Raw genomic sequence first — 16439 nt, 5'->3', positions numbered from 1 at the left:
ATTGTGTCCAGAGTCGTCTCAACAGTATCATAGGCTCTTGGGAAAAACAAATTTTTCTGAGCCCCCTCCCCTCCCTAGCTATATATAAATACCTGCCTACCAATCTGCACTCTCTCTCTCTCTCTCCAAAATAATAAACAACTCAAATTGCCATGATGCACGTTGTTGTGACTTGAAGCTACCGAGCCGTAGCATCATAGGCCTCGGGCAAAATTATTTTTCTGAACCCCCCCCCCCCCCTTCCAAAAATACGTGCTTGCCACTTTACATATCTACTCTGGAAAATTGTTAACAAATCTAATTGTTATGAGACCCAGGTTTAACCGGTAAAGGGTGGAGGGGGACAAAAAAGTTACTTGAGCGCTTAGGTCCTTCATATGAATTAATCCGTCCCCGCTCATATTAAAATTAATTGTTTTTCCTCTCTGAAATCTGATAGTAATAGACTACCTGTTAGAACATCTTTCTGCGTTACCAGTCATTGAATAATAATAATAAAAGTAATACTTTCAACCATAAATAAATCCTGTTCTATGTCATTGTCATTATGATTATAAAAATTATATAAATAGCTTTTGACCAATCAAAAATGAAAATATAATATCCTTCTTCAAGAAAGCCCGTTGCAGAATAAAGATTGGAATTCTCGAATGTTTTATAAACCGAATTTCAACTAAGATAAATCGCAATAGTCTTATGGGATATAAATCGGCATAGTGTCATAAAAATAATTTATGAAACATTGGCATGTTTGAAATAAAATTAATCCTTTCAGAATAACTACCCATTTTATACACACAGGAGTTTCGACTTCTTTGATCGTTGAATCATATTGATTTAATTAAAATAATTCCGTATTTTCACATTCAGTGATTAGAAAACTGTACAAACCTATGGTATTGACCGAATGTCAGGGAAGATGAATCTGTTTCACAATCTCTCTTGATTTCACAAAGAGTAACGGAGAGAAGTAGTTTTGGCGAATTGTGAAATGCATTAAAAATTAGTGTACTATCCAAATATATTTTGAGTCATTGAATTAAGTTTCATGTATGAGGTTTGCATCGGTATCAGACAAAAGGTTGAGAAAACCTTGTTTTTAATACCATTTGTTTTTCTCTGTATTATTCAAACTGAGGTGCATGCATAGCCGAAGTGAGTTTTTTTTGGAAAGAAAATAACTAGACGGATTCTGCTGCCACCTAGATTCCAAATCAGAAGAAAGAAACTGGCATTGAATGATCTGATGGGAAGACTGGTACATATTAGTCCCAGTAAGTTCGAAAACCAATTTCTATCGACAACCACGGTTCTATCTAAGTTGATCGGACACTTTACATTTCGCTTTATGAAACCACCATAATACCTACGCAACTACACAGCGGTACACATGAATATTGTCAGTGGATACGATAAGGCTCTTAATACCAAACTTTACAATCTAGACATTTTGGAACTTATCTTTTCCATGTGCATATGCAGGAGAGACAGAAAACAACACAAACTTTGTCTTTCAATATGGCTGATGAACCTATAGAATAAATGTCTGTTGTGGCCATTGTGTTTGTATTTTGTATTTATAAGAAGATGTTCAGTTCCACCTTCCTTTGAATTCTCCTTCATCCGATAGTGAAATTGTTCATCTCAGCCTTCGGTCGGTGTGTACTTTCTGCTGTCCCTCTTAGTGTTTTATGAAACCTATCTTAAAATTTTTGGTTGGAACGAACTAAACGATTTCAAATAAAAAGTTGTTGAAAATAGTGTTTTGGTTAACGAATGCGATTTCGGAACGAATTATCTTCGTTGGCCGAGGTATCACTGTGTGTACTCTCATTTTTTATTTACGAAAAGATGGCTGTGTAACCAATTATTGTAGACCCCAATGATGCAGTAAATGTAAGCAACATTCATATTATGTTATTATGTTGCCATCTACCTTTTAAGAAAACAAACCAGAGAAGAAAAAAAAATGCTCTTATGAGTGCAATTGTGAAATGCTGAACGCGCATTATCCACTATGGCACAATATTTTATTATTGTTTTTGAGCTTAGGAGTTGAGCAGCCGAAGACAAAACCAACTTCAGTCATCCATTGCTGTGCCGCAAATATATTTAGCATGACCTATATATTATAAGTGACTTCAACGCATGAGATACATATATTCATGTCGAGAAGCTGGTTAGACACTACAATGCTGTTTGTTATATTGTGTGAATTAATCCATTTAGCCGAGCAATTGAAACGCTAGCGGGTGGTGCAGTAATATGTGATAGTTGGCAGCACCTGCGGGGGGGGGAACCAATAACACCCCGACTCTTATCACCGAAGTAATTTTAGCACAGCATCCGAAGGACGTAGTTGTGTCGGGGAAAATTCCCGCTGGTTTTAACTGGTAGCAGCAAAACACGAAATAAGCACGACTCTGTTAACGTTAGGAGCCACACATACACTCAGAACACACATTCCGGTATGCGTTAGAAATTCTGCGGATGAACGTGTACAAGGTGAATGTGGGGTTAAGTAGTAAGCAGTAATATGCACTGTATTTTGATGCAATAGATCGACCTACAGAGAGGCGGGATATTGGTGAAAGATCTCCTGTAGGTGTACGTTTAGTGCTGTACCTCACTCACTCACTGTCAACACTGAAGGATAGAATGGAGATAATTAATCTCGGTCGTATCAGTCGCCAAAATGCAGATCTTCAGCATTTTTTCCAGTCTGATCCCACGGGCGCCCGAGTGGCACACAGTGGTAAGATGCCCGTCTTCCACTCCGAGGGTTACCATCAAGGTCCACTGGTTCGAATCTGGCTAAAAATGATTGGAATCAAATTCTTTACCTATCGAGCCTGGGGTCGACCACGGATATATAGATGGTGCCTTTATTCACACCCAACTCAACTGGTCGAAAATTGCCATATGGCGATATATGGTGCGGTAAAATAGTCTGATCCGATAAGAATAGGATTCTTGACTGGTAGAAACATGTCCAGCTAGCAATTTCCAAAGTTCATTGCGCCTTATCTTGAAATATTAGCAGACACTTAACAGATATGTCTAGCATGTCTGTGTGTGGTTAAGTAAAATTAACCACTGCCGAAAAAGCAACTGGCAAATATTCGCAATAACGAGACACGTTTCCAACGTAAAACAAAAGAAGAAAGTATATAATAACAAAGCAAAATCAATTAGCACAATTTTTTTTTTTAGCATATGGTTTAGTTCAGCGGTTTAAGCGTTATTAATGATAGTACTTAATATTATGCAGGATGTGCAAAAGCGGTGGGAGAGAAAGACAGAGATAAGGATTGTGCAAGATGATGGTGGGAGAATGAGGAGTGAAAAACAATAGCCAGAAAAAAAAACCAAATATTTTTCCATCATATTTATGGTTGCTATCAATTTTAATTAATGCTTGAAAAAATAAAATAATAAAGCACTATGTTATACGGAAGAGAGATAATCATTCAAAGCATTTCGGTGGTGTCGGTTCAGTGAAATGGGGGGATTAATGAAGCGGATTCGGGAAATCGGGGAGTCAGTACAGAAGCAGTACAATACGGTACAACGAAAGGTAATTGAAAAAAAAAAAACAAGAAGCAAATTGCTATTGAGAATTGCGATTTCTATTGAATATTTTTTCTAACCTATGAGGGGAACTGCATCGGATGTCGGAGGCATTGTCTCTGCGACCAGCAGCAAAAATACCGTCAACGAAAGCAGAATCGTCACACCTGCAAACGGACATTTATGCAGTATAATTAGCATAGCACTACAATTTAATCGATTAATTAACTAATTTTATTTATTTACCTGTTTTTAAGGAAATTTTAGAAAATGAAATTTTTCAATCAGCCTCTTAACTGTTTTCTTTTGCCTATCGTTTATAGCAACTATAAATATTGCTTCAGAGAGAGATAACTTCACTCGTTTGAGTGAAAAATAATAATACTTATATTCAAATATATTTGTTTCGTCAAATTTTAGCACTGACATCTTTTACACAATGATATGAACATAATTTTTTTTGGCAAGAAAATATTTAAGCCAAAAGACAAAAAATAAATGGTTATATTTAACGATAAAATAATATTTTATATTACAAAATATAATTTTAGTATTGCATTTGAAAACATGTATTTTTGTGAAATTTTCTATTTTCATATTACTCTAATGAAAATTTTTATCCGTAATACTGCACAAAGACATTTCTCATTAACTTTTCAATAGATTGGATCAGCTTATATTTAAGTAAATGAGACGAGCATTTCGATGCACACACACAAACACTAAGCTATTCACTAAGTACAAAGAAAGAAGATCAAACACTACTTTCGAATTCTACTTCTAAGTAAGAAAAGAAAGTGAATTCTCCTAGAGAAACAACACTAAACAAACACTATGGTGATCGCGAGTGATAATAGAATATTCATAAGGTGCTGCGTGTATAACGTCTCTCTCTATCTCTTCTAAAACGGCGTTAAGTTTTGGTTTTTTCTTTCGTGAACATACCGGTTGGAATAAGTCTCGTTTCCACGAGACTATGGCAATACAACCACTAAAAAGAAAGTACCCACAGTGCTATTATATTATAATGTGAATGTGTGCACGTGGTTGTTGGAAAAGAAAGGGGGTTTTTCATTCAATTTCCCAAGAGGGAAAGTCTCATGACATGTTGCTCGAATTCATCACTGAAGAAAACGGTATCATTAGATACCCCCAAGGATACTCCGAATTTTCTTCTATGAGGAGAAGCAAATTTATGGAGCTCTGACTCATCACATTGATTGTTCTTTGATGATCTTGAATTGTGACTGATATAATCGATTTCAATTTCTTTTTTTTTAGAATTCTGACCCCAACCAGTGCCAACGTGCAGCTCAAACTTTACCTCGCAAAGTACTATGCGAAGGAACTTTTGGAAATTACTACCGCCAAATACTCATCTGAAGTTTCAGATTTCAATATTGCATGACGCAAGGAAACATTTTATTTTCTGGATATTATGCTGATGTGAACTCGGAAGGAAGAGTCATCCTGTCTCCGCCGGGACTCAACCTCAGGCCCTCTTACATACCGGGCAAGCATGCTACCATCTACACCACTGGAGACACGTCCCTGCCTTCCTTATTTCACGCACTGTGGCGTGAGGCACTGAAGTAGAGACATTAGTAGCCTCTCCTAACTTCAGGAATTGGCCCCTAGGTGGGACGGTTCAGAGAGATGGATGGCTTTTTTCTCAGATCAAGATATCAAGGAAGCATTTTATTTTCTGGATATTATGCTGAGGTGAACTCGGAAAGAAAAGTATCCTGCCGCCGCCGGGACACGAACCCAGGCCCTCTTGCATACCGGGTAGGATGACTTTCCTTTCTGAATTCACCTCGGCATAATATCCAGAAAATAAAATGTTTCCTTGATATTTTGGGATGAGAAAAAGCCATCTATTGCATGTTGCATTTTCCGTCTGGCAGTCCAGTGGAGCTAGCTTCTGACTGTGCATGTCTGGGTTCGAATCCCGCGTCGGGCATGGATGTCTACTAGCGCTAACAAATTCCCTGGACAGATCGTAACAATCTCTTGGGAATGCGTGCTGATAACGTTATTATTTTATAACCTATACGGGGTCGTTCATCGTTGAAGTATTACGTCAGCATCGATGGGGTTTCGGGTTTGCTGACTTTTGATGACGGGGGAGAGTTGGAATGATGTTTACGTCATGAACCACCTTCTATAAAAATATGAAATATTAATGGCAACTTGGTGTATATATGCCAAAAACTAAAAAAATCTTTCCCTAGTTTGTAGAAACCTGAACCAACATTTTCCTTATTGATATACAGAGCCACTTTAGTGATCTCTAAATGTTCCACGGATTCTTCAAGTGGTCTGGAAATGTCTCCGGGCCGCTCATGTGCTCTGGAACTGTGCCACGCGTCACTCAAGTGATCCTTAATTATGCCGCAAATCACTTAACTAATAAGGAAATGTGTCCCGGATCACTTAAGTAATCTCGAAAGGTGCTGCGGGAAACTTGGGTGATGTTGAACTGCACTGTGGTCCGCTAATGTGCTCCAGAACTGTGCCAACATGTCATTCAACAGATCTTTAAATGTGCCACGGACCGCTCAAGTATTCTGGAACTGTGTCGCGGGTGACTTAAGTGATCTGCGAATGTGCCACGGGTCACTCAAATGCTCTGGAATTGTGCTACTGGTCACATGAGCGATCAGTAAATGTGCTGCTGAGTTCAGTTTTGCAAAATTAGGTTTGAGGTGGCGGCCCGAGGGACCACGGGTATTGCATTCATGGCTTAGAGGGTAGGTCGCAATGAAATTCTTATACAGGAATTAATTAATTTTAATTAATTTAATTAATTAATTTTAATTAATTTAATTAATTAATTTAATTAATTTAAGCATTGAAATTGACAGAAACTGATTATAATAACGGAATTTTTATTTTTTGTAAATATTTTCTTTTTATATGAAAAAAATTAATTTTTGATCTTCTGGTGTGCACGAGCCACTATTCTCCCCAGTACATCTCTGATCCTAATATGCGTTAGGAGGAAGGGGACAGTGCTGACGAAATTTTGCTGACAACGGGGAGGGGGGTCAACGTTTTGCTGACTTTTGCTGACGGGGCGGGATTGAGGTCAAAAATGCTGCTGACGTAATACTTCAACGAACCCTAGTGTCTTTCAATAAAACAATTTAGGGTGAGAATCCACTCTACTTAAAAGCCTTTAGGTGGTTGTTTACCCAGCAGCGTACGCGTAAGATCGAACGCGCTGACTATTCTTTAAATAATGAAGTCGTCCTCACAATCCATGTATGGGAGATTATTTCTTCAATACCCGATTATTAAGGTAGCTACCTCCCCAGCGCTGTGTGTACCTTTTTTCTGTGCAAGATTTCTTTTTTTGATCAGGGAAATAAAATGGTGTCCAGCAAACCTATTAACTTTCGTTCGAATTCTAGAATATGCCGCTTCAGATTCGCTCACAAGCGATGACTGGTCCACGTGAACACGAAATGGGACGGTGAAAAGAAATTTTGGCTGGCAAAAATGGTGAAGAACGCAGAAATTCTCGAACGTCAATGACAAAGTGAACGATGAAGTATTTCTCGGTGACCGTGGCACTAACACGTGGTTCAAAATGCGACGCAATTTTATCGAAAAAGCTTTTCGACAAGTTTAAGTAGTGATAGGACTCACGTGCGCCCTTGATTTTTGAGCTTCAACACGCGCACTGCTGTGTTAATCGCCAGAAATTCGTAAGTAACCGCGCCAAATTACTTTCCTCTATTCATTTTATAGAAAACAAACAACGATTAAACTTTAGTTTACTAATTATTGTTATCAAAAGTGATACGTAAATAGCACAGCGTATTATACGGAAATTTTGGCGAGTATAAGGAGACACAAAATTTCTGGGTGAGCAAAACGAGCCCACGATATATTTTAAAAATAAAGAAGAAAAAAAAATAATAACCAATTGACATCAAAAAGTATGCAGTTTGTAGTAAAATGGGCTAGAGCTTATATGTAATTAAAATAGCTGGAAATTCCTCTCACAGATGGCGATGTATCGATTGAATTTTAACATAGTACATAAAACGCGCTATACAGAGTCTAAATCAGTTTCCCAACCTTTTTTGTCCCATCGTCCCCTTCTTTAGAAATTTTCATCTCCCATCGCCCCCCCCCCCCAACGCAACCTAACCCATAGGATTCTATGTTATACTCGTAGCTTCCACCGGCCCCTGGAACATTGCATCTCCCACGTTGGGAATCACTGGTCTGAATTGATGTTTATTATGATGTGCGTCGAATAAAACTCATCACTACAACAAATGAGGTTCAATTTAAATGATTTTTATTATTGCACAAATTTCCCATTTACTGCCAGACATATTTTTGATGCAAGGAAGCATTCATTCCTTCACATTGGAGAAAAATTGTAGGAGACTCGCTAAATGAGAAATTGTCTCTGTCCGATGGATTAGAGCAGATCAATGTTTCCCAACGGGGGCAATATCGCCTCTGGTGGGTGATGGGATGTCCAATGGGCAATAGAAGCTACGGGTATGGCATAGGATACTATGGGTTAGCTTGAGTTGCGGGGGTGGGGGAGCGATGACAGAAAAAGTTCTGAAGAAGTGGGGAGATGAAACAAAACGTTTTTGGGCAACTATGGATCAGATGTTATTTCCATGCTCCAAAAATCGTAATAAACATTGATTATGCACTGTTTTTGTCACATTTTAAGTTTTACGGCAGTGTTTCTGAATCTTTTAATGTTACGGACCCGATGTCAACGAACCGCGGAACCCGATTAGTGCCTCAATGCTCCGTGGACCTATTGTTACATCAGAATGTTAACTTACATGGCACAGTGCCCGTCCCATTATGACCTCATAAAAAGTATTGCTTTTCATAATCTGTATATCGCAGAAAATTAAATAACGTATGCAATTTCACAACGTGTAATCTGTCATTCATACAGCATTTGTTAATGAAAATGATCCCTGGTTCCGTAGACCACCATAGCTTGAAAAAAAAAAAATTGAACTATATCTTGTTTCTTTTTTTTGATACAGCGTCATCTGTGAGTGAAATATTGCATCATTTCTTTTCAAATAATGTCAAAAATACTACGTCGTAAAGTTATTAGCGCAAACAATATATTTCATAACGTAGAGTTTTTTTTTTCTTTTGATAAGTTGCAATTGTTCAGAATTTCACTCACAGATGGCGCTGTATCAAAAAACCATGACGTAACTCCTAAAATGTCAATTGATTATTTTTTTTTTTTTTTTAATTTTCAAAATGTGTCAAAAACCCGAAAAAAAAACACCTCTCATGTCTGATCACAGTTAATTTATGAGACACGTGTGATTACACAAGAAATAAATTTGCGTAGAAATCATCGAAAATTTGGTGCCATAAGATTTCGTTGATGTTTTAGATTCCCTGAGTAACTCTAATGGTTCAATATACCAGGGAAAAAATCAACGTGTGTAGATCCAAAATTGGAAAAAAAGGAACCTTGGGAGTCTACACACATTGTTATTCCCCAGCATATTGTCTCACCCAAAAGGTAATCCATTTCTAATATGGTTTGTATAACTACAGTTGCGAATTAAACTATTTTTGAAGAGTCCAATGGAAATAACCAGGCACGATCGAAACGTAAATAAAAAGAAAATAAATCAAGACTTTCCGCATTATATATATATATATATATAACTTCAATAATTCGTAAATTCCGGTGGAAGTTCTCGCGAAACTATCCAAAAATCACGTACAGCATCTTTTATTTCCGTCTTTCGCTTTCATCTCCACTGAAAAGGTATGTATGCAAACGGTTTCGGAATAATCAAAATATACAAAAAAAAAAAATAACCAGGCTACAACAACAACTACCCATGCTTCTAAGAAAAAAGACACCAAAATTCCAATTAAATTTAATTTCGGTCCGTGATTAAGATGCAGTTGAAAAGAAAAAAAAATTAAGGAAAGAGGAGAATAAACGGGATAAAGAGGCAGAGAAAAAAAAGGATAAAAATATAAAATGATATAGATAGAGGAATGAAAAAGGTAATGTATAGAGAGATTTCTATATTCTCTTTATTTGGTTTATAATTTAGAGATAGTATAGTAGACCTATGACAGAGACGGCGTCTGATGTTGGAGGCATGGATTCGGCCAGTTGTAGCATGAATACCGTGAGGGACAGTAGGATGGTCACACCTAGAGCAAAATATTTCATTTCATACTTCGTTTCTACTATTTGCTCGGTAATCTACTTTACTTTTTTTTTTTTATTATTATTGATAATAATATCATATAGTAATAGAATGTTGCGTACAGTCAAACCTCGCCAAGTAATCCGGTTACATGAGCGATGAAGCGCGTTGTAAGAAGTGTGCTTATATATAGATTAAGGAAGGAGCCGCGCGTGTGCCGGTAAATAAGTCGGTTATTTCTTTCGGGTGTCGTCGATAGGAATGTCCGGAATCTCTTCATTGGATGCGTTCCTGGCGATTCATTTGGAAGCTGAAATGTTTTAGGATTGGTGTATTCGTGTATGAAGGCTTAACATGTATTTTTCTTTATTCAGTATGTTTCCGAAGCGGCGGTGAAAAAACTCGTATTTCTATGAGTAATTTTTTTTATAATCCATTTCGTTTTTGCAACGATATGTGGTACTAAAAGCGAGAGATCTTCAGGCAAAGACCCGCCTTCGGTACGAATTAATTTTCCTCAATGTTTCCCCGGCACCAGTGGTAGACATTATCATCATATCATCATCAGGAGGTGACTAAGTTGCTTTATTGGGTGGGTACTGAATTCGATTATTCCATTTTTAGAGCTGGAGCTGGAGAAACCGCGAGGCACCCAGGCTCTGTCGCAAGAAGCAATGTAAGCACTTCGCCCCCCCGGGGGGTGGGGGGGGGAGGAACCAGGGCATCTCCGGTAAAACCAAAATTTATTGATATGTCAAAGATTACATATAGTGCAAGGAAATCCAAAATTATGTAAATCGAAGAATCAAATTAATCAAGTTAAAATCAAAGTGCAACGGGCACGGATAATAAATAATCATAGAAAGTTGTATAAAATCATATCGCAAAAGGCGCGATCAGAAATTTGATTGATCAAAGATTGTATGACAGAAGGGCAGAGCACCCCATTACTGAGTTCAATACACTCTGTCTAATTCGCTTTTGATCACTGTTGTGATCACTTTTAAAATTTCTCCGGGACTTCATTAATTAGATTTGGGATTCATCCTGCTCCTTGCTTGCAAACAATGCCACCAGCGCACTGTCAGGGTGAAGACGCGGTGATCACCTTAACGGCGCTGGTACCGGAGTTACAGGAGCTGGAGGAGACGGATCCCTTATCTTCTTAGGATGTTCCTCAAGGAATTTCACCATTTCTCTTATCTTTTCTTTTGATTCCTCTAAGGACTAATTACGTGGAACTGAGCCAAAACGAACGACCAATTGAAAATAAGATAAATTTTGTTCTGGTCACGTCAGGAAAGTAAAATAAGTATGGTAAAAAAAAATGACCACTGAGATGCGTGAAACTTTGACAGAGTGACGAAGATCGTGAGAAACTGTAACTCGTCGTAAAATCTAATGGCTTCGATGAATTTAAAAATGCGAAATTACGGACATCGGAAAAAGGTTACGAAGGGAAAGAGGGCTACGACCGAAAGCGGTCGCAAAATGGTGATGATATGCACAGCTTAAACCATGAGCAATGATTAATAGACTTTGAGAATGTGGGCACTCCCTAGTTGATTCTCTCGTAATAAGATATATGACTGTGTGAGGTGACTGTTCTTTATGAGCAACTGGGCAAGCGGGACTTCCACTTTGCGGTTGGTCCTGCAGCTCGAACGCCGACGAAGTGATAGAAACGTGGCTTTATGCCTCTTTCAGCCTCCTCATGTGCTACTCTGTTCTGATTGATCGATGTGCATTTTATTTGATGGCCCGTGAGTTTGTCAACCGTACGTTATAAGAATCTGTATAAGAACCTGGTATATGGGACAAAAATCGCCAAACGAACCAAGTGTCCCGCTGATTCCATTGATGACAAATGACGCGGGCAATCTACAACTTTCCCCGAGAACTTTAGCAGTTACTTACACATTTAGGTTCTACATCATTTATGAGTGAGCTCAACTGACATGATAAGTATCAGTTAGTTATTACCGCGTGTTCTTATGACGAGGTTTGACTGTATACAGTGAAATCTCTGTAAAACGGACAAATTCATTGATAAAATTTTCTTTTGCGTTCTGTTTTCCTTGTATCAATATTTGCTTCGGTTCGCTGATTTAACTGTGAAAATTCTAAACAATGATTTAGTTTAGTCTTATCTGATTCATAAAAAAGAAAATTTCGTACCGTTTTACAGGCATATCACTGTAGGTTGAAAATATGCAATTTTTACATAAAAATTTCATTTGTACGAAAACATTTCTACTGATAATTTGAGCCTTGGTAAGTGAAACATAGACAGACGTTTACGAAAAATCTGTGAAATTACATTCGCTATTCGTATTATATTTGCAATTCATGGTACAAACATTGGAGGGTTTACACTACTAGAGGGTGCTTCCCAAGAACAAAAAAAAAAACAAAAAAACTGCCATCATTTATGCTGTGGTTTATTGACTAAATTGGTGCCTACACGAATTTGGAGGATCGCGATATGCATTACGTGTACTGGGCTGCGGACGGAAATGCAAGGAAATTACAAATTCTATCAAAAGGGCTTTCCGTCAATACGCGTGGTAAATTCCGGAACCTTCCAGCGTTATGGAAAGAAGGAACTTTCTTTTCCTGAAATAATCTGCAGCGGCTGGGCACCATGCGAGAAGTGACTTGTGTCTTGAAATATTCAGGTGGTCTCTAAGGATCCTCCGTGGCGGCCGCACTTTCCGTAGTAGTTTTCTAAGCTTTTGCTACTGCATTCATTATTTCATGATACAGCAGTTAACCAGTGTTCGCCAATACGCATCAAATTTCAATTTCACTCCTCCAAATTTTGTTGAGGAGTGAAAATACTCCTTCAAATTTCAGGTAATTCTTAATTTTTTCAATAGAATTTTTTTTGTTTTTCATGTAAAAGAATGTCTTCTTTTTGAAAAACTACCCGTTAAAAGTATAGAGAAGATTGAAATTACTCTTCAGAACTATATTTTTGGATAACACTGCAAGTGACGTTCTCTAGCCTCCATAGCTTGAGCCTCGAGCATGAGCTGTATGTTGTGTTCTATTTTTTTTCAACCCTCTAACGTTAGTACCAAGAATTTGGAAACAACGCTGCATGCAACGAAAATATCTCTACAACAAATAAAATAACGCACATCTCAATAAAGAATTTGATATTTCTGGTCATAGCAATGGTGTATAAACCCTAGTTAATTCTCTGTCTCGATAATCGTAAACGCACTAAGCTTACGGGAGTAATATCCTCTTTATATCATTACGGACTAAATCCAGGCTCCAGTTCTGTAATTCCTTGGACAGTCTGAATTTCGGATCATTAACTCAGGACAACGAAAGCTCGTTAACTCTTGATATGTACGGGGATAAAAGGATGAAGTAGCCTTAAATCACCGAGCATGCGTGGTATGAAGTCACGCGTGCAGATTGGTATTGAATTATGAAGTCAGTGAGAGAGATATTCCCTCAACGTAAGTGTTGTATCCCGGTTGCTAATCATCGTAGAAGTACCGTGAAAACTATCTATGACCAAAATCCAAATTTAATCTCGTATGCGTCACAATAACCAAATTAAGTTAACTAGATATGCAATATGCATGTGCAATGTGCCTTGCTGACTATAATGTGCTGTAAAACTAAGTGCAAAAAAAAAATGAATGGGATTTGAATGGCTCGAACAATGTGCTCAATGACTTTTTATAAATTTGTTTGATATTCAACACTCTTTTGAAGTCTTTTTTTATTTCCGAAATATTGAGTGAAACTAATTTTCATTTATGTGTGAAAATAAGACCATGTCCTTACCTAATGTGAGCTTTTCACCAGAGTCTGGCGGCAGAGTGAATCCCAACAGGGCCATGGAAGATATAAGGACGCAAGGAATTATCAAATTGAAACCATAATATAGTGTCCTCCTCCTTATGTGGATGTAGAAAGTTATGTCGACGTAAGGCTCTGGACAGCAAGTATACACAATAACGTTCCGCTTGCCGGGCATTCCTACGAATTATAATCAAAATTGCACAGCATCAGACAGAGTTTCACCTGAAAAACTGGGTATTCATCAGGTAAAATGTATTTTATACTTCCCTGATTCAAATATCCAAAACACGAAATAAAACTCCTCCATAAAGATTCAAATCATAAACAAGGACATATTTGGCCAAACTAATAACAGATACTTGAGAAATACCTTAATATAAATACTCACCCCCAAATTTTGGTTTCTATTTTGTTTCAATTTATGTTTTAATTTGAAGTTTCAAGTTTTTGCTTCAAGTTTCAATTTCGATTGCATTTTAAGATATTTTTTTCTTCAATTTCTCCGCTGTTTCGATTCGAATTTTTAGGTTCGATTATTCCAAGATGAAATTCTCTGCAACAGTTTTTAGTTTTAGTCTCTCTATGTTTCTGGTTTAGTTGAATCGGGCGCAATGTCCCTGAAAACCCAATTATGAAGTTGTTTCCCTGTCTCGACCGAAGCAAAAAAAAAAAAAAACACTTTTCCACGTGCAACATTCGCAGAGATACCCGAATTCCAAATCGGAGGAAAGCTGGGGGAAAAACAGCATAAAAAATCACGGACAACGCTTCTCCCCCTTATTTATGCTGTTATTTCCCAATTTTCACCAGATTGTTGAATTCAAACATCCCGGCGAATACCAGTCCTCAGAAACGTCGATCTTCTTTTCCAACTGGGTAGGATGTGTCTTAGACCCGGCTGTGTCATAGACGCAAGTTTTGAATACGTTTTCTGTGCCTTGAATCGCGTGTGATAGAGGGAAATAAATTGTGATAATTTCCCTGCTCAATTTAACCGTAACTGCAAGTTGTTATGTGGGAACACTACGCTGTTTTGGCGCACAAGAGGGTGTCGGTTGGCGCACAATAAGGTGTTTGGCGAGATAGAATGAGACTTTCAGGAAGAAGCCGTAACACAGAGACAGAGTGACAAGAAACTTCGAAGTGCGCGGACACCCCTGCCTGGCGGCGGTAAGTTAATTACTGACTCCTTCCTCTTCACTACTTGCCACCTCGCGTAATTAAATGATTATGTAAATTCTAAGAAGTGTGATGAATGTTGGATTAAATAACGATGGTAATGAAACTGGAGTTAAGTACTTTATTTTAATCGTAATCTTGTCTAATTTTAATTGATACAACCGGCCTTCGTATCACGTGGTAGGTACTGACGTAATGGAATTATGTCGTTATCATCGGCTTTAGCTTTGAAACGGCTAACAAACGATACCGACGTTGTTTATTTTCATTGTGAAGTGTTCGAGATATAGCGGAAAACATTTTTTTTAGGAATCGGGGCAGCAGGCCTAGTATCCAGACGGAAAGAGATATCGGAACCGAAGCGATATCGTCAAATGCGCCTTTACAACGTGCATCTGACGATGATACCCTTTTGAATTGTTTTGCGCATTTTTCAAAAAGGATGGAGTGCAAAAGTTTTTTCACGAATAAGGGCAGAGGGTCCGGTGCCCAGACGGGTAGAGATATTAAAGTCAGAATGATATCATTGAATGCGCAACGGGCATGTGACGATACTAATGATTTCGACTTGCGTTGAGTACTTCGTGAGATATGGGCATTGAAGAATGCGCATCTTTCTGCGAATGTTCCCAGTACCGTCAAATGATTTACAAGACGTATTCACGAAAAACAACAGCAACAACCTATACTTGGATGAAACTTATCTTTCGCGCAAGCATAAACATTGTTATTTCAAATGCTCATACTTCCTGGAATATTAGAATAAAAAACCAGCACAATACAGCATGACCAATAGCGATTTTTCCCTCTTTTTGCTCTTACACAGAACGGAGCGGACCAATATCATAACATGGGCCAATCCAGCTGCTTAAGTCCCTTTGTGGGACAGAGCGGTGACCATGTTCTGATCTCGTGGTGAAAATACGAATAAAACGCCACAACAGGCAAAATGTCCAGCGAAGTCGCTGCGAAAAAGATGTCCGTAACAAATATGGATGTCATGTATTTCAAAAATACAGCAACCCAATTAAAAATGCAGTTACAAACAATATATACACATGATGAAATATTGTACAATGCTCATAAAGAATGCTTATTATGGGATGCCGTACTCTAAGTATGGATAGCTTCTCGATTTACCCCAAGCGTACTCCAGTCCATGACGAACTAAGCCTCGGAAAAGCGGAAGAATGACTTTAGGAGAACGCGAAGGCACCTTTTTGAAAATAAAACCGAACATTCCATTCGTTTTTTTAACCACCGCTGAACAATGTTCAGAAAACCTAAGCCGATCGTCAAAAAGAATTCCCAAATCGGTGACCCTAGTTGCATCCGGGATAGTGACACCATTCAACTCGTAAGAGAACCGTGCGTTGTTCGAACCAAAATGAGCGACCACGCACTTGTCAACGTTAGACGTCATGCTCCATTCATCTGCCCATGTTCCAATCCTGCTCAAAGTCTCATCTGTAGCCGAACTACAAAGGATGCTCGTAATTAAAAGAGATTGTTTTGCATCGCAATTTATATGTATTATGCGTAATTTTACGGGTTCATCTGTGATTGAACTTTTGTACTATTTTTTCTTTAATTTGTCGTAAAGCCTATCTATACCAAGATTTAGTGAAAACAGAATTTTTGAAATGTGTCATAACTTATTCACCAATGACTGTATTT

The 16439-nt window shown here is 38.0% G+C and overlaps 1 protein-coding gene across 4 annotated transcripts in view; it reads right to left on the bottom strand.

Annotated features, from left to right (window-relative positions):
- Positions 1-16439, bottom strand: part of LOC149080791 (neuronal acetylcholine receptor subunit alpha-7-like) — a 265283-nt gene that overhangs the window by 17992 nt on the left and 230852 nt on the right. Inside the window, exons 6-8 of one of the 4 annotated variants that reach the window (XM_089237471.1) lie at positions 13566-13760; positions 9676-9762; positions 3651-3737 (exon numbers count right to left, since the gene is read on the bottom strand). In XM_089237471.1, coding sequence (XP_089093597.1) covers positions 3651-3737; positions 9676-9762; positions 13566-13760 — 369 coding nt within the window. The remainder of the gene's footprint in view (positions 1-3650; positions 3738-9675; positions 9763-13565; positions 13761-16439) is intronic. The other 3 variants (XM_089237473.1, XM_089237472.1, XM_089237474.1) reach the window with 3 other exon arrangements.

This window comes from Pholcus phalangioides, unplaced genomic scaffold, assembly GCF_987345545.1.
Source record: "Pholcus phalangioides strain wild (caught in Gottingen) unplaced genomic scaffold, Ppha-v1.0 ptg000010l_1, whole genome shotgun sequence".
NCBI lineage: Eukaryota > Metazoa > Arthropoda > Arachnida > Araneae > Pholcidae > Pholcus > Pholcus phalangioides.
Note: the sequence above shows the minus strand (reverse complement) of the source record. Positions and strands in the feature narration are given on the sequence as shown.